At 41.6% G+C, this 18,158-nt stretch overlaps 1 protein-coding gene across 7 annotated transcripts in view; it reads right to left on the bottom strand.

Annotated features, from left to right (window-relative positions):
* Window positions 1–4,343: 4,343 nt before the first annotated feature.
* ANKRD12 (ankyrin repeat domain 12) overlaps window positions 4,344–18,158 on the bottom strand; it is a 64,342-nt gene continuing 50,527 nt past the window's right edge. For 4 of the 7 annotated variants that reach the window (XM_080610118.1, XM_080610119.1, XM_080610121.1 and 1 more), the window contains 4 exons: window positions 10,749–10,847; window positions 9,001–9,144; window positions 5,971–6,066; window positions 4,344–5,622 (listed from right to left, as the gene is read on the bottom strand). In XM_080610118.1, the coding sequence (XP_080466244.1) occupies window positions 5,437–5,622; window positions 5,971–6,066; window positions 9,001–9,144; window positions 10,749–10,847 (525 nt within the window). In that variant the 3' untranslated portion in view covers window positions 4,344–5,436. Of the gene's footprint in view, window positions 5,623–5,970; window positions 6,067–6,983; window positions 7,138–9,000; window positions 9,145–10,748; window positions 10,866–10,904; window positions 17,381–18,158 lie in introns of those variants that run through there. The other 3 variants (XR_013956204.1, XM_080610123.1, XM_080610122.1) reach the window with 3 other exon arrangements.

Raw genomic sequence — 18,158 nt, forward strand, 5'->3', positions numbered from 1 at the left:
TGAGTGATTTTCACAAGTATTTCAACCAGCACTGAAATAAGAAACAGCAACTGAAAGGGCTATTGGGACACAAGTTAAATCCTGCCATTGCCTTCCTCTGCAACTCCTTCAATAAAGATTAATAGAGATTAATACCGGGTCAAATTGGGCTGTTTAGCATCAAACCCAACCCCTCCTCCTGCAGCTAATTTGTTTATTTGAAGCTTTCTGCTACTGCACTTATGCATTAATGCTACAATAAACTTAAGGTGAACAATCACAACTTTGCAGTGTCAAATATGATACCCTATAAGCAGTGGCGACAAACGCCTCAGAAGAGAAAAGCCACCAGTGAAGACCTAATCCTGTCAATGCATAAAGCAGAAGGGTAGGTTTCCTGTAGTGTGTCCTCAGGCTTAAGGTAGGCACAGGTGTGCAGGATCAAAGCTATACAGCAACCTTTTACCACGTGTAAGGTTAAGCTGCCGTGTCATCTTTAACCAGCAGTTAGATGTCATACGGGCGCTCAGCTCAGTCACAACGCTGTCAGCTTCCTTTTTCGTTAGGTACAGACACCAACACTTCAAAACCATACAGTTCCGGGGTCTCTGAATGACTCTCAAGAGTCAAACAAGTGACTGAAGTCAGCTGAAGACGAGCATCTGCTACTTCAAACAGGCAGAGGAGCTGGGCTGGTTCAAAAGCATTCCACCTTTCCCCCTTTGTGCAAACCCAGCTTGCCGGCAGGTGGTATTTGTTACGAGCCCGGCGATGATTAGTGGTGTAACACCGAGCTTCTACTCCTGCTCAGCATGTGCGCCCCGGGAGAAGAGGACCGTATTGCACTAGGCACTGTACCAATGTATAATAAAAGGCAGCCCATGTTTGGGCAAGCTTACAGTGAGCCTGTATTGTTCTCCTAAGGGGGGAAAAATGCTAATGAGGCCCTGGATTTCTTTCTTTTGGTATCTAGAAATGTTCTTCTGCTTTATGAAGTAAAAAACCCCCACCACGCTCAATGAGCAATTGGCAAATATGAAGAGGAGAAAATAAGCCAACATGTAAATAAGGCACGATCCGGACTTTTAAGCCTGTGTCAGATTAGTCTTACAATGGTTATTAAACACTCCCGACCTCGCTGTGCTGGGCGCACGGCCATCTGTACCCATGCAGGACCGGGAACCCCCCTGCGAGACCCGAGGGCACGCTTGGAGAACACGGGATCCTTCCCCTCAGCGAGGGCACCGCTTCCTCTCCCTGGTACCCGGAGCGAAGGAAGCTTCCCTTCGGCTACGGACGGTTCAAACCCGCGGGTGCGGGTGCTGCTCTCCGGAGGGGCGATCACCGAACGCGGGGCAGGCTGGATGCTCGGCCGGGTGCGCGATCCAGGCGCGTTTCAACACCGCACCGCCTCGGCCAGGGGCTGCCTTACGTAAAGGGATCCCGAGAAGCGAAGCCCGAGCAGTGCCATCCCCACCGGCGCCCCGGGGTGACCGGACCAAGCACGCACCCCTTCGCCGCGCTGCCCCCTCCTTTCCCGCGACTCCTCTCCCCGAGGCAGGACCCTGCCCGCTCCCCCCCCGCCCCGGTCCGGACTCGCTCCCCCTCTCTGCCGGGCTCACCCCGCGGCGGAAGGACCCCCAGAACCGCTCCGATCACACGCGCTCGCCTCCCGCTCCCCACCGCCCTCGGGAGGCCCGGGCCGCAGAGACGGCCCCGCCAAGAGCCCGGGAGGCCGGTGACAGGGCGCGCACCCCCTGCCGAAGCGGCGCGGGGCTGGCGGGGCCCCGCACGGGGAGCGCCGCCGAACCCCCCACCCCCCGGCAGTGGGGGCCCGGCCGCCACCTCCCTCCTCCTCCGGCCGGCAGCGGGCGGCTGCGCAGGGCCGCCCCGAAACTTTCCTTCCACAAAGGAGCACCCGCGGCCCCGCCGCCTCCTGCTCATCCCCGGCCACCGGCTCCCTCCCGCCGCCCCCCCGCTCCCCCGGCGGCTGGCTCACCGCACGGCGCCGCGGGCCGGCACCACCCGCTCCGCAGGCGGCTCTTGCTGCTCCGGCAGCGGCGGCAGCACCCGCACGCCTCGGCCGCTGCTCCCCCCTCGGCCGCAGGCAGCGCGGAGGCGGTGGCGCGGCCTTGCCTCGCCCCGCCTCGGGGCACCGTCAGGCGCCAGGACCCTCCTCCCGCCGCCGGCCGCGCGCCGAGGGACCCTCCGGCCCGGCGGGCGGCGGCTGCGCGGGGCGGGAGGCAGGCGCCGGCTGCAGCCGCAGAGCCCTGGCGCTGGAGGAGAGGGTGAGCATCCCCTTCCGACCCGAGTGCGAGCAGGGGACAGCGCGGAGGTCGTGTGGGAAGAAGAACAAGAGCCAGCCCGGGGGCGCTGGGTGTCACCGAGCGGCTGCTGCGGGAGGCAGCTCCGTACCCAGAGCTGCGGGTGAGCCCTGGGAAAGAAGGAGGGGCGGAGGACCGGCGCTGGCGGCGGCGGCGCCCGGGGCACTCGAGGCTGGCAGTAAATCCACAGCAGTTGTGCTTGAGGAGGAGAGTCCCAGGGCTTTGGGCAGCCCCGCTCAGGATCTCAAACAACTGCGGCATCCTCCTACCGGCCAGGCTGCAGGGACCAAGGTAACGAGTCTGGTCCCCAGGAGGAAAACGCAGAATGAACCTTGCAGGGACTTGGAAGCTCCGGGTAGCCCTCAGGCCTCCTGGGAGATGCTCTCCATAAAGGAGGCACGGCCATCCTGTCCCAACAACTTACTACTCTATTTCATCTCATCCCTTCTTCTGACCCCCACCTCGCCCCGCTTTGTTGAAGGAAATCCACAGCGGGGTGTCCTTAAACAACACACCAGGTATCGTCCCACAGAGTAAACCTGGGAAAACAAATTACACGACTGGAACAAATCCTGCATTCAAATCGGAGATGCCAGGAATCATTGTCCAAGGGAATGAAACATTGTGTCAGTCCTATTTTCTGAGCAACTTTCACTAAGCAGTTGCAACTGTAAAACACAAAATCTGCTCCACAGACCCCAACAGGAGGAAATCGCCTCTCCTTGTAAAGAAGACACAGTCTAACACTAAGCGACACCTGTCCTCGGATCTTGTAAAATGAGTTACTGCAAAACCACTTTTATCACAAACCTGTTTCTGTTCGTGCTTCCAGAGGATGAACCTTCTGGTTTACAGGAAAAACCCTGACCCCCTGCACTCCTCCCAGGTTCTAAAGGCCTGTGAGGCTGTTCCTGCTGCCATGGGGGGCACAGAGCTGCCATGGCACCCCAGTGCCATCCTGCACCCCTGTTTGTGTCACAGTGGGCGCCCCAGTGGACTCGGACCTGCTGAGGTATCATTGTACAATCACTCCGAGTCCCAGTGATAAACACTCCCAGTTGTCTCCTCCATCCCAAGTATTTTTTGTCACCTGCACAGCCAATGCTCCTGCAACCCAGTTTGTCCTTTCTGTTCTTTATGCAATACTTTGAATTATTCGTAACCCATACTTCCTAACGCCTGGATTGGGATCTCCCATTTGCAGATACGTAACTTTTTAGTATCCGATGGAAGTAACCTAACACCCATTTACTAGTTGTTAACACTTGTAGCTTTTTCCATTTCCTCCCTTGTCTTTTAAAGCAGGTAACACAGATTTCTGTATTATTTTAAAACTTTACAGCTCCTTTCAGAAGAATATTTTATTTTCAGAAGAATAATATTTACATTTTCCTGAGCACATCTTCAATTCTGAGTGATGTCAGGAAGACACTCCTGTATAAAAGCAGGAACAACTTCTTCCACAGGTACCTAACAAATTAAAACTGGAAAAAAAAGTGACAGGGCAGGAACTACATATTAATTGGGTTTACTGTGCTTGAGTTACTATTACTTTACTCTCGACTGAAACTAGCAGCGATGTGCATAAGAAAGGATTCTACTATCCATACAGTCCCTTCTTGTTCAAAGTGTGTTTGCTCCCCATCACAAGAAAGGCACCCTGGGCATTCACGCCAGCCTAAGGAGTTCAAATAGTAATTAAACATCAGCTCCCACCAAGCACTTTACATCTCTTTTCCAGGTAACTGGGTCTGTTGCCTAAGCCCCATTTCTTTCAGAACTAATTTCATGGACATCAGATCCCAAGCATTCCTGAATAATTTATGGGCTAGAGGGTAACAAACCTTTTTCATGAATATCTGTAACCTCCTACTAATAAATAATTAACTCTCTGCTCATTAACAGTACTAAGAAAAAAAACAGGCATTAAATTTCACAACATGGGATTTCTTTTTCAGCTTTTCACTCAGCCTCTTTATGTACTTCAGGAATGCCAAGATGTGATATTGTATCAGTGTTACAATATTAAGAAACTCCAACTAATAACATGACCAATAAAATTTATTAAACATTGTATTTACAACTATTTACATATCCTTCCATAGATTAATATTAAAATAGACAATATACAATTTAAGAATTTTCATTCAAAGGCATTTTGTTGGAAAAAATAGGCTCTATTACGAGACCACCATATAAGAGCAAAACTTTTTTGTTTGCTTCACACAAAAATATTTTCAGTTTAGTAAGTCATAGTATGGCATCACAACAGCAGACTAATATGAAATATGACTTTGTAGATATTACAGTTGTTAAGGTATTGGTTAGTGAAGTAAAGGGGTTAGGAGTTCTGTGAAGCATGCAGTACAGTTCAGTTTCAGTTATTTTACAGTTATGATGATGGAACAAGCAGCTAAATCAAATACATGCCATACAAAAGAAAAGAACTGCCAACCAGGAACACGCTACACTTAATAAAAAGTACAACTTTGGTCCAATAAAACATTAGACAAAAAACAGTTTTACAATTAAAAGTTCTGTTTTATACAGGTTTGAACATTAATTACAAGACTATTTACATTTGCACAATATGTATAAAATAAATTATTTAAAAAGGAAGACAATCTTACATCTTTTTTTTTTTTTTTTCCCAAAAAGAAAGCTGTACAGCAATTTATAAAATATAATAAGATAATAGACTATTTTCCTCCAAGTCTTACGTTTTCTTCCACAGGCTTTTTTGTTGTTTTTCTGTGGGAGTCCAACTGTAACTGCAGTTTCATAACACAAAGCTGTATAGCAGATTTTAAGTATCATTTGTTTTTTGGTGGCTGTTTTAGATGTTAACAGCTTCCAGCGCTGTTAACTCACCATGTTTCGTCATCTTTTTCAGCAATAAGCTCTAAAGCTACAGGCAATTTTAAAATACAGATAATGCAGTTACTGGGAAACCGACTTGTTTGAACAAGAGGCTGTGCCACACTTCTCTGAAGGAACACCCAAGTTATTGAGAAGGGTAGTATTCCACAGAATTAAGTGCTCTGTCTTAAAAAAAAATCCCCAAAGATTTGTGTATCACTGCACCTCAATCCCTAGTTGTCCCAGGGAAAGGGTGACCAGAAGATGCTAGTTGTCATATTGGTGCCAACTCAAAGTCATCATTAACTTCAACAAGAGGAACATAAAACTCCTGAATGTCATAAATGCTGACAGATTTGTACGTAGCAGGATCGAGTTCCTGTAGTTTAAGCTGCCACTCCAGTCTCTGTACCGCGTTTAAAGCTGCCGCTTCGTGCTGCTGCCTCATCAAAAGGCACGTCTGTTTTAAAATTGAGAAAGAAGTTATTCCAGTATATGAAAAAAATATTGCAACGAGTTTGAAATTAGAAGAAATGTCTAAAAGCCTCTCTGTTGGCAGTGAGTAATTTTCCCCACTAAGTATTCAGAAATTTGCAGATTATTCCATTACACCATGCAGCAAGAAAGGTTTGGGTTTTACACAGCTACACCCCTCCTTTATGTTGCCCTTAAAACCTCTACAATAGCCTATGATATTGCATGCAAATCTACTATTTATTCATCTTGTCTTCACCATCACTTTAGAGTTGTTGGGGGTTTTTTGTTGTGCTTGTTTTTATTTTTAAAGTGGAAAGACAAAGAAGCATACCTTTAATTTTTCAAACTTATCATCAACGTCCTGTAACCATGACATAAACTGTCTGCCATTAAATCGATCCCTTACCGATGTTTTGCTGTCATCAGCCTGCAAAAAATTATTCAAAGTGTAAGTTATTTGATGAATCACTCTTAAACAGACTTTAAAACATGAAACTTACTCCGTGGGATCTTCCTAAACAATGCTTCAGATGGAAAAATAAACTCGAAGTATAGAGGTACATATGAGCATAAATATTGACCATCACTTCTGTTGTGTGCCAGCTGCTCACTAAAGATGGGTATTTTCAGATTCCCACAATCTATTTACTGTACTCTGGTTTTGAAATTTAGAGCAGGAGGCTTAAAGATTCATGCCTTAAAGTCTTACTCAGTACAAGGCAAATCCTTCCATAAAATCGCTATCACTTTGTTCTTTTAAAAATTCAGTCACAAATTATATTAATATTCCTTCAGGGAAAAGCAAAAACATTTATAAAGGAAAACTTACGCAGCCTGACTTAACTGGGTACACAAGTGCTCAAAAGCTATAATAAAGAATATTTTTTCCATCAAAATCCCCAAACGAGGTTAAAAAAAGAGAGCAGACATATATTATGTCCTGTGAATTATTATTTTTTTAAAGCTTTTTTAATAAGAATCTGGAATGTCACATCTGCCCATTGTGAGAACGTAGATACCCTACAGATAGTGCTAAAACCAGACTATGCCAATGTAGCGTTTAAATAATAACCACTAAATAGAACAAGCAGCTATTACTTTTCAGGGGGTGGGGGAAGAAAAACAGGACACTGCAGGAACTTGTACATTGTAGTAATGGGCAAGAACAGGAGAAAAAAAAAACCCTGCAATGACAGAAATTTCTAGAAAATAGCTAAGATTTCAGGTATTAAGGACAGCTGCACAGGCTGGTTGTAGAAAGAGCCCTCAACAACACTTGTCTGGTAACCCTGAACCACAGCATAGGCATTCAGGTGAGCTGTGACCAGCTAACAGTCTATTCACCAGAAACTTGGATTATTTTCCCTTCCCCATCTTTGCTCTGGCCCATATGAGTGCCAAGTATGGTTCTCAAGGTCTGCCCAACATGTGCAGCCGTAAAAGCAAGCCTCCAAAAACCCAGAAACTCCATAAAACCAGCTCTGAGGTGGCCATTTTCCTGCAAAATAAACCAGATCTTTGATCAAAAAATCTTTCCCAGCTATTTGCTAGAATACTTGAAAAATTCATCAGAAATGTTTCTCCATTGTAGAACAAAACTCAGAGTTGTCAGCAGGATAACAGTTAAGCAGGAGAACGTACTACGAGGTAATGGTTTCTTATGCATCTACATTCTTTCCACCAAGCAAATTTAAATCAAAGCATTAGGTTGATGATTTAAAACACTGACTTCAATTATAATTAAAAAATATATTTAATTCTTTGCTGAATGTTATGTGCAGTATTATAATTTTGTAAGAAAAGTTACCACAGACTGAACCACAAAGCTGTTAAGGTAGTAAGGGGGAAGGAGAGACATCTTACTACTACTGTTGTTCTCTTAATGGTCAAAAAAAGCTGCAGTACCTGGGGGGGGGGGGAGAGGTAGGAACCACAGCTGCTCCCCCAGTAAAGATTCCTTTTGTTTCACAAAATTCAAATGTAGAATCAGCTTATTTAAAATCAGTTGTAAAATGTTAACTATAAAACGCAGTTATGTGCATAAAAATCAGATGTACCTCAAATTTCTAAAAGCTGAGGGCCTCTAAATTGGGGCAGAAAAAAGCCAAGCGCATTCTGAACTTCAGAACTAACAATGATGGTATGTGGACTGTTAATGGAAGAGAAAAATCTATTTTTTGCCCTAACAGAAGTACTAAGGAAATAATGATTTAAAAGTTTGTTGGTATAAAGCAGTATAAAGCTTAAAATGGAAGAACAATACACTCCCCATAAACTGCTATCTCTTGCTGAATCACCTTGTTGTGCATAGCTCTAGTTCTTTAAAGATGGGGAAAAAAATATAGTAGCAGGCTGAGGAAACACTGGAAGCTATAATAATTCTATAAAGAGCTCTGGGACTAAACTGGAATTTCACATATGTTGGAAATGTAAGTGTTTCATTTAAAAATGCCCAACATCCAATGCGTGAACACTTTTATTACACCCAAATCATCAAATTTCTTCCTTCCATTATGTGTTCCTTACAGTCACCAAAACAGGTGCTGAATGCTGTTTTCATGTTTTGTTAGTTAGCCGACTTGTTCACAAAACACCGATATACAAATATATAAAATACACAAAATTCATGGTGTAATTTCAAGACAATGAAATTACATTCTCTTAGAGATACAGCTGCAGCAAATCCCTGAGTGGTAGTCCATGAAAGGTATGCAGATTATAAAGTATACTGCTCATTTTATATTTTAATCAGGACTAAGTACCAACACTGGACACATAAGTAACATGGTGCATTTAAATAATACGGAGCTTGAGCTGACTTTGAAGAAATAGCATTGGATATTTCACTGCTGGTCATCTGTTTTTTATGGCAGAGTTGTAAGGCTGCCTTAGAGAGAGGAGAAAAGTATAATGTGAATATCTCCACAAATCATTTCCAAATTTCACAAACCAATCTCATCACTTCACACACTACTGCATTCTGAATCTCTGGACTACTGACAAAAATGATCCTACATTCTGCAAGTATTTTTTGTTGTTGAAGTTATATTTGTAAGCTTCCAAAATATGTTCTGTTTATGACTGATTTAATAAAAATCAGCAGAAAAATGTTCTCATTTTATCCTTTTCATAATTTCTGGAGGTGAAAGAAAACCAGACAGGGTGCAAAACAGAAAAAGTGTACATATACCCACATCCTTTTGTTACTGAACACCCAAATGAAGCCTAATCAAAGGAGCAGTCTATAGTGAGCAAAATATTAATTCCAGGCAACTCAATTACAACTTCAGTAAGGGAAGAGAATTCTATCCAAACACTCCTTTTGACCTTTTTGTTTGAAATCCTGAAATACATTCTTTACCTGAGCATCCGGAGGCACATTATAAACCTCAGCATCCAGCAGAACAGTGCAGGCACTGAATGGTAGTGTTTGATTATTTAGCGTTCTTGCTGCTCGATGATGAACACGTAGAACTTCTTGCTCGTTAGAAACAATAAGCTTTTCCTAATTGAAAAGACATCACCATATAAGTATACATTTGGTAAATTAAGCATTTCAGCTGGATTCCTTAAAATTCCCGTTCATTTAAACATTTCTTTTTAGGGTATATACTTTTGAACAGTGTGAGAAACGGGCCCGTGGAGGGAGGAGCAGTTGTTTATCTGATCAAATCCAAAATTTCAACTTAATGACGCAAAGAGTGTTCCCTACATGTCAGAACAGAAAATACCTTCTCTTCCACCACCACTGCTGGCTGCACGTCAGGCCCAGGTTTTCCACTCAGTGCCACTGAGGCAAGTTCTAGTTAATGAAGAAGGTGAAAGATGAAAGGTATGAGGTGTATAGGGTTGGGATACAGGTTTGTGAGTCTCGACTGAATTAAGATTTTTGTCACATGCTTGTCATACCAGGCAAAATGGCCAAACACACTGAAGCAGAAATATAATTTGTAGGAGAATTTAATTTTATTTAAAACAAAAACAAAAAAATCCCATGCAGAAACTCCATCCATTCACAGCTGGACAAAGATTCTTTCCTGAACTGATACAAGAAAATACAGCTTACTTGGCCAAACTTGACTTACAGTTGTATAAAGTAGATTTGATTTGAAGGACAGTCTGTTTGAGCAAACTAACTAGAAATATGCAGAATTTTAAAAGACAAATTGATGTACATGGTGTGTTTACTGCTCTGCAACATAATGGCTCTGATTTTTATCAGAAGAAAAGAAGGTGGATTACAGAAAGTTCGGAAAACAGAAAAAGCAGCATCTTTCCTTTGGTTACAATTAATTTCTTTTCAGTCAGAACTTGAACCATGTTTACATTCTTTGTGCTTGTTATTTAATACCTAGCTTTACACTGAAACGCCAGATTCAAACAAAACCCCTCCCAATGTGGTTTGTTAAGCCACAATGAAATCAACAAAAAAGTACCGCATTGGGTTTTAATGAGCCTGCTGCTTGTATAACCCTGTGGAAATATTTAAGATACATTATAGGTGAGAAAGCGGTCCTGTCTATACTCACAAGCAATCTGGCTCGCAATACTGACAAGACATCTAAAGCTAGCTGCCAAAGAGAAAGGTTTGGGCACCATAAAAATAAAGAATACTCTTAAAGCAGGAATATTTTCTCAGTATCTGAGTTCATATTCAGTTAAGCCTATGGATGCAGTTCTAACATAATTTTAGGCTGTTTTTGCAAGCAGAATATTGCAAGTAATGTTTTAGTCTTAAAGCCACATATGTCTACTACCAATACAGAATTTACTCTTGCTTCAATTCATTTAACTTAGTTATTTTAGTTCAGAGTCTACAACCATTATAAGCTTTCAAAACTAGAATCTGAAGCTGTCTTCCCACTTCCCACTGCCTCTGGGAAAAATCTGGGCCACATCTTAGAGCAATTAAAGGAAAAGCTGCTATCTTACTAGCTTAAGTATTCTGCTAAGCCAATTTTTTTATTTACAAGTCTCTCCAATTCATAAATTTGGATAGAAGGCAGATTACTTCTAAAGTAATGTCAAACTGAGCTAACGTCCGTTGAAAAATGAAAACCCCTGAAGCTTAAGGTTGGGAAATACAAAAATAAATTACTTTAGCCTTACCCTTTCAATACTGTGCTGCAAACGGAGTTTCATCCTCACAACCTCCTGTTGTTTAAATAGTTCCTTAAGTGGGTCTGACAGTGAGGGAGGTGGGGTAATCTGTGGAAAAAAGTGTTACTATACAATATAGTGAATATTTAACATATGTTTTTATGCATTTAACATATAATTAATACTGCTTATATGATTTGAACTTTTATTTTTAAAAAGCAAAACAACCATACGCAAGGTATTTTTTAGGGAAAATATGAATTTTGTACATTCCATTAATTATATGGCTTCAGCCCATTTGCAATAAAAGGTTTAAAGGATTCTTTGCCATAAAGTTAATAAAGCTGACTGAAATGGCATTTCTAACTGTTTACTGCTCTAACCAGTCATTGTCAGCATGCCATAGCTGTTCTTTAAAAGTGCTATACATTATAACATAGTAAAAATACACCTTGATTTCAATTTTAAAGACTCTTTCAAGCACAACTGTTCATTTTGAGAAGTTAAAAGCTGCCTAACCAAATACAAGAGCATATATACAGCATAAAAGATAACCAACCATCTTCCTAATCTTACAATGATGCAGAACACAGGCAAGCACAAAACCCTCATTACAGCCCAGGCAGTGGCTTGGAAAGTGTTTCCTCCTATCAGTTATTCAAATAAGGTTTTTTTAAAGGCCTATGCCTAAAAAAAAGATTATAAAAAAGAAAAATCACATAGTGAGTGAGCTATCAACTCTGTTACTGATGGGTTATACTCCAAACATTTTGCATGGCCAGTCAATTAAAGTATTACTGTATGGTGTTACTGTCCAGACTGAGCTGTATGACAAAAACTCTAAAGGCACCTGGAGCCCTCATGGCAACTGCAGACACCAGAAGTTTCTCAAGAAGTAACTAATAAACATCTTGGGAGTTTTAACGCTCCATACAAAGTTTACTTTTCTCTATGCAAGTTCTGCCTGGCAGTTCAGCATGGTTTTTAACAACTGCTAGATGTAAGAACATGGGTATTGCTTTGGAAAGACTGATGAAAACTAAATAAAACACTGCTTACTACCACTGATGCTCAGAAACCACAGCTGGAATATATACCTACAGGTGTTTACACTCCACCTTGTACCTCACACAAAACACAAAGACATAAATCATTCTATTCAATAATATGTATCCTGCAACTATCAAGAAATACTAAATCCATTATGAAAATACGAACACACTGCATTATTAGTACCAATCTTGCCCCATGCACTCCAATAACAAAGTGATTTACCTACCAAAATTATTCAATTATTGATATCTTGGAAAATTATTTCAGGACAAGCTTTTCTCCCACTGGAAGTTAGCCAATACCTTTGAAGTTAAAGAACATACTGAATAACTAATTGTGGTTCATTCCTTAAATTCTCCCAACAAAACAGTTTGGCTTCCAAACCAGTGAGTAATGCTTATGGCACGTGCCATTTGGTATATATCATCAGCACTAAAAACAAACAAACACAACAACAACAAAAAAACCCCAAATCACAAACATCTACTGGAAGAATCAGTCTTAATCATAACTGATAGCAATGTGTTTAAGTTTAGCTTGAGAGATACTGCAGTCTAGTTTTGCCTGGGAAGTTTGAATTCACAGCACAGTGCAACAATGCTGTCATAGTCTTTCAATAAAGTAAGACAAGATGCTTGTAACAACACCAAGCTTTTACCTAATTACTTTTACTAAACCCCAAAGATCTCTCAAAAATCCCAGTGCTTTTGCTGAAAGGGAAGCTCACCACATAAGCAGCAAGATAAACAACCTGTCTATAAATAGGATTCGAGTTTATGCATCCAAGTTAGTCAGAAATAAAGCTCCCCCTGCCGGCCAGAGGCACTGCGTTTGGACAAGGGAAGCAAACTTTCTGGCCTCAAAGGAAAATGAAGTTAAAGGTTTCAAGGCAAGAACAGCCAGAGAAGCCTCTTGGATCTTCTAGTCAAAGAGACAATTATTAAAGAGACCGCAAAAAACGCGTCGGGAAAATACAAATATGTATGTTGAACTTGAAAGAACAGAGCACGAAGCTGAATGCCACAAGGAAAAGTCGATCTCAGCTTTTTTGTATAAACAAAACCAATTATCACAAGTAGTCCCTTAATGGCTCACACTCCATATAGACAAGAAGGATACAAAGACACCCTGCCTTCTCAAGCATTCTCTAACCCCACCCATAAAAGGCAGACAGAACTCAGCCTCTCACCTCTCTGCTCCCCTTCGCAAGAAGGCAGCCACCGAACGTAGCTGAGGTTCAAGACATGCCTTTACCATCTCCAACACATGAAAATCAATTAAGAAAGTTTCCTGCATGCCTTCATAACAACTACAACAAAATCAGCAGCTCTTCACTCTATAAACATTCAATTCTCATTTCTGCCAGTTATAAAAAAAAGCAACACTGAAGCTAATTCAGATTCACACGTACATAATTCTTCCACAATTATTTTCACATATCCCTCTCCATCTCCCCTCACCCATGCCACCCAAAATTGACAAGCCTGCTCTACTGCTATAATATTTCATGCACTTAGGAAGCAAAGTTCTGGTAACACCACTAAAATAAGTTTTTACCACTTAAGTTTCTACAGCAGCGCCTGAAAGACTGGACAGAATCCCTTTTACTAGAAACACATCTGCTAGATAGCCATCAGAAGCTGGAAATGAATCATCCTGGTATCTCTTTTCAGGAGGCAGCACAGATAAAGATGACTGAACCCCTCAGAACATACTGATGTAGCAATCTGAAAGGTAACATAGCTAAGTACAATTTCAATTTACTCTCTTAGAAGATTGAGATTTGTTGCTTTCTGTTTTGAACTGAGCTGGTGTCCAATATCTTCTGCCTTCTATTTGCATTGGAGAGAGGGAAGCTACAACTCATAAGTGACTATCCTTACAGCCTGAGGTGATATGGGTTATAAATTACAGTATGTAAACAAGGCTGTGGAAATCAAACTTAAGTGCACCATCTCCTAGTTCCCACCTACAGGATGTCTGAAGTTCATCAGATAAACTATAGTGCATCATTAAAATTCCAGTGCAGAGAACAGTTTGTTACACAAACTATTCTGAGTCTCAGAGTGTCAGACCTAAATATATTGTCTTCACCTAGACCTTCACACAGTGATATCTAACATACACCAATAATTTAAGGAAGAGTATCTACCTTCCTATAGCCTATGTAAATTAATGAGGCAAAACTCAGGTTAGCAGAGCATCATTAAAAAACCATTAAAGGTCAATAGTGGCAAACTAAAATTATTAAATTCTATACACAAGCAAACCCTGCACAGACATTAAATCTGAACTACTAATAACTTTTAAAATTCTACCTTTTTTTTCTGGAAAGAAACATCACGAATTTGATCAAAATTGTGCATTTACGCAAGTGACAGTAATTAAATAAAACATTTAGCTGCACTGTAGATTATTTTTCAGACAAGTAAAACTAAAATGCTTAAAATATTTCCCTCTAGATTAAAACTCATGCTGCTTTCTTACACTTTACTCCTAATGGAAATAAACACCCATTTCCTAATCATTTATTTGGGCTTCTTAGAATTTTTTTCCCTCCCTTTTGCCTGAAACAAAAAGCTCCATCTGCTCCTTCTACAACTACAGAAGACTAACAATACCATGAAAGCATATACAAAACAAGTGACTTTTTAAATAGAATCACAGAATAGTTTGGGTTGGAAAAGACCTTAAAGATCATCTAGTTCTATCCCCCCTGCCACACACAGGGACACCTTCCACTAGACCAGGTTGCTCAAAGCCTGGCCAGGGATGGCACAGCCACATCTGTGGGCAACCTGTTCCAGTGCTTCACCACCATCATGGTAAAGAACTTCTTCTTAACATCTAATCTAAACCTATCCTCTTTCAATTTTAAACCATGACCCCTTGTCCTACCACTACATGCCCTTGTAAAAAGTACCACTCAAGCTGTCAAGGTCCCTCTGGATGACATCTCTTCCCTCCAGCATGTAGACCACACAACATACCTTGCTATCGTTGGTAAACTTGCTGAGGGTACACTCAATCCCACTGACCATGCTGATGACAAAGATACTAAACAGTGCGAGTCCCAGTACCAACCCATGAGGAATGCCTCTCATCACTGGTCTCCACTTGGACAATGAGCCGGTGACCACAACCTTTCAAGCATGACTATCCAGCCAAATCTGCATCCACCGAGTGGCCCATCTGTCAAATCCATACTTCTCCAGGTTAGAGGGAAGGATTTCATGCAGGACTGTGTCAAATGCTTTGCACAAGTCCAGGTAGATGACATCAGTTAAGCTCTTCCCTTATCTACCAATGCCATAACACCATCGGAAAACGCCACTAAATTTGTCAGGCACGATTTGCCCTTAGTGAAGCTGTCATCAATCACCTCTTTGTTTTCCATGTGTCTTAGCATAGTTTCCAGGAGGATCTACTCCATGATCTTGCCAGGCACTGAGGTGAGACTGACTGGCTTGTAGTTTCCCAGGTCTTCCTGTATTCCTTTTCTAAAAATGGGGGTTATGTTTCCCCAAAATCTGGTCTCCTGAAGTCCAGGAGCCCTCTTTGCTACCTTAAGGATCTTGAACTCCACCACTGCATAGTCACCGCAGCCAAGGCTGCCCTCAAGCTTCACATTCCCCACCAGCCCTTTCCTGTTTATGAGAACAAGGTCCCGCATGGCCCCTTTTCTTCTTGGCTCCTCTATCACTTGCAGAAGGAAGTTATCATCAACCTCCTGGATTACTTATGCCCTCCTGTGTTGTCCCTCCAATAGATGCTGGGGTGGTTGAAGTCTGCCATGAGGATCAGGACTTACAAATGTGAGGCTGCTCCTATCTGTCTATAGCGGGTCTCATCCAGTCTTCCTATAACAGACCCCCACTATAATGTCACCTGTCCCTGTCCCCCCTTTAGTCCTGATCCAAAATCTCTTGTTCAACTCCTCATCCATCCCCAGGCAGAGCTCTGCACACTACAGCTGGTCACTGACACAGAGGGCGACACCCCCTTCTCATTTCCCCTGCCTGTCCTTCCTGAAGAGCCTGTATCCTTCCATTCCAACACTCCAATCATAGGAGCCATCCCAGCCATCCCATCTGCAATGCCAACAGGATCACAGCCCTGCAGGTGTGTGCATGTCTCTAACTCCTCTTATTTATTCCCCATGCTGGGTGTGTTTGCATTAGAGGCATTACATGCATTTGCATAGAGGCAATTAGAACCAGAACATGTATGTATAGGGAAGCTACCCAGAAATCTAAATGAGATAAAAACTCAGTAACTGTAATCCTTCAAGTACATATGCACATTTTTATAAACTTTTTTAGAGGTTTTTCTTTACAAAAAGTAATTAAAAGCCATTAAGAATGGCGAGCATCCACTCATCTCTGATGTTTTCTGAACCTAAGTTACCCAAGAATTTGCACTACCCCATTACCTAAATTATTTTCATGAACTGGAGAGTTTCTATTGTGCACAGCAAGAGAGACAGGAAGGATGTATGAAGCAGCGCTTTAATATCAAGTCAATAACTCTCCCTTTTTTATAGTGCCTATACATATTTCCATTTATGACAGGGAAATGAATTCTATTGCCCAGATAGAAGATGGACCAGGGAAAAAATATATGCCTTGCTTCTCCTCTTTCCGCTTATCTGAGATTAAACACTGAAGTGTGATGCCAAAGCAGTAAGTTGTAGCTTGGAAACACTATGTATTTAACTAGCAGCTACTATTAAAAAAAAAAAAAAAACCAAAAAATTCTCTGCTTCCAGTAATGAAGATATATTACAGAAGCTGCAACTGCTACTGAGAAAGATTTGTAGACTGGGGAAAGCTGACAGCCTGATATATTGCAGCAAAGCTTACTATACGTCCTAGCTCACTTGCAGACCAAGTGAACCCACATCTTTCCTCAGACTATAATTGATCTCCTAATTACAAAGAACTGTCGTCACCATCAAAAAAGAGAGAACTCACTCAATAATAAGAGGATGCACATATTAATTCTCTCAGGCAGAAATAGGGGTCAGACTGGAAAAATGAGAAGGAACAGCTTATATGAAGGATTATGATTACCTCTGAATGAAGCAAACATTTTTCAATTTACTTCTATATATTAAATTTGTGTGCATTGCTAAATCAAAAAAATCTTCCAACTCTACTGGAAAAAGCTAAGGCAACATCTCAAACAGGGGCAAGTTATCTTAAATGAGTCAACTTTGTAACTACTCCATTCAGAAATACTGAAACTCCGACTTCTAACTTGATGCATCTTAAGTAACAGGTATAGAATCAACTTCTGCTGAATTCTAACTTTACCAAGCTGCTGTATGTCAGCCAAACAACTGCTTTAGGAAATGAAATACGTGGTCTCAGCCAGTTTTAGCTATTATGTGTGTTAAACCATTCAAACAGGCTTAAGCTTATATGTTTTACCTCAGAACTAGAGCAGTTTAAGTGAGTTAGGTAAATAGGTGGAAAAATAGAAAACCTTCTACTCCCAGGAGTGGAAGTACTTCAGAAAACCCTCAATGTGCTATGCTTCAGGTCTCCTGTCCCCCATGTAGAACAATAAGCACAGAACCAGGTGTGCTGAGGAGCAAAGAAAGGAAGTACAATTAAAGTGCTACCATGATCACACTGATTTCAAAACAAGACACCAGCAGGGACCGTGTTACTGTGAGAGACCTTGAAAGTCACCTCCATAGTAAATCGTAGTATTAACAGCACTTGAGCCAATTATGTTCTGCATTGCACAGACCTCCTTCATAGCTGTCATCAGGAAAATGCCTGTGTCAGAACTATGGAGAGCTTTGAACCAAACTAGTGTTCCTGAACTATGGATGTTCTCCAGTGAAGAGGCAAAGAACTTCTCATGATTAAATAAAATGCAGAAGACTTTGATGATTACAAAAGCTGGGACACAGCAGATTACATCTGCTGCTCTTGAAAGCATTAATGAGAAAATGAAATAGCTAGCAGGCTCTCTCCTGCTTACATCTTTTGGTGACAGACTTAATATTTTGAAGTACTGCACCCCCCCCCCCCAAATGAAACAACATTGAATAATTAAGTTTTAACCAAATTATCACTAGCAGAAAATCTGAGAAGCTCCCAACAACTGACTTCACTTTTAGAAGGATAGGCTTTACAGTAGTAAATACTTCGAAATATAGTATTTGCCTGAGTGCCTTTACAGCTGTTGTGCATGATGGTTTGTCTTGTAATAACTATGAAACCACACTTTTTATGCCTGCTGAATGGGGCTGACATTACTGGTCATTATTAATTTGACATGTGTCAACTTACTATTTCCAGCACAAATATTCAGAAGTAAATTACGAAGAATGTGAAAGTTACAAAAGCAGAA

The sequence above is a fragment of the Psittacula echo genome, assembly GCF_963264785.1.
Source record: "Psittacula echo genome assembly, chromosome: 2".
NCBI lineage: Eukaryota > Metazoa > Chordata > Aves > Psittaciformes > Psittacidae > Psittacula > Psittacula echo.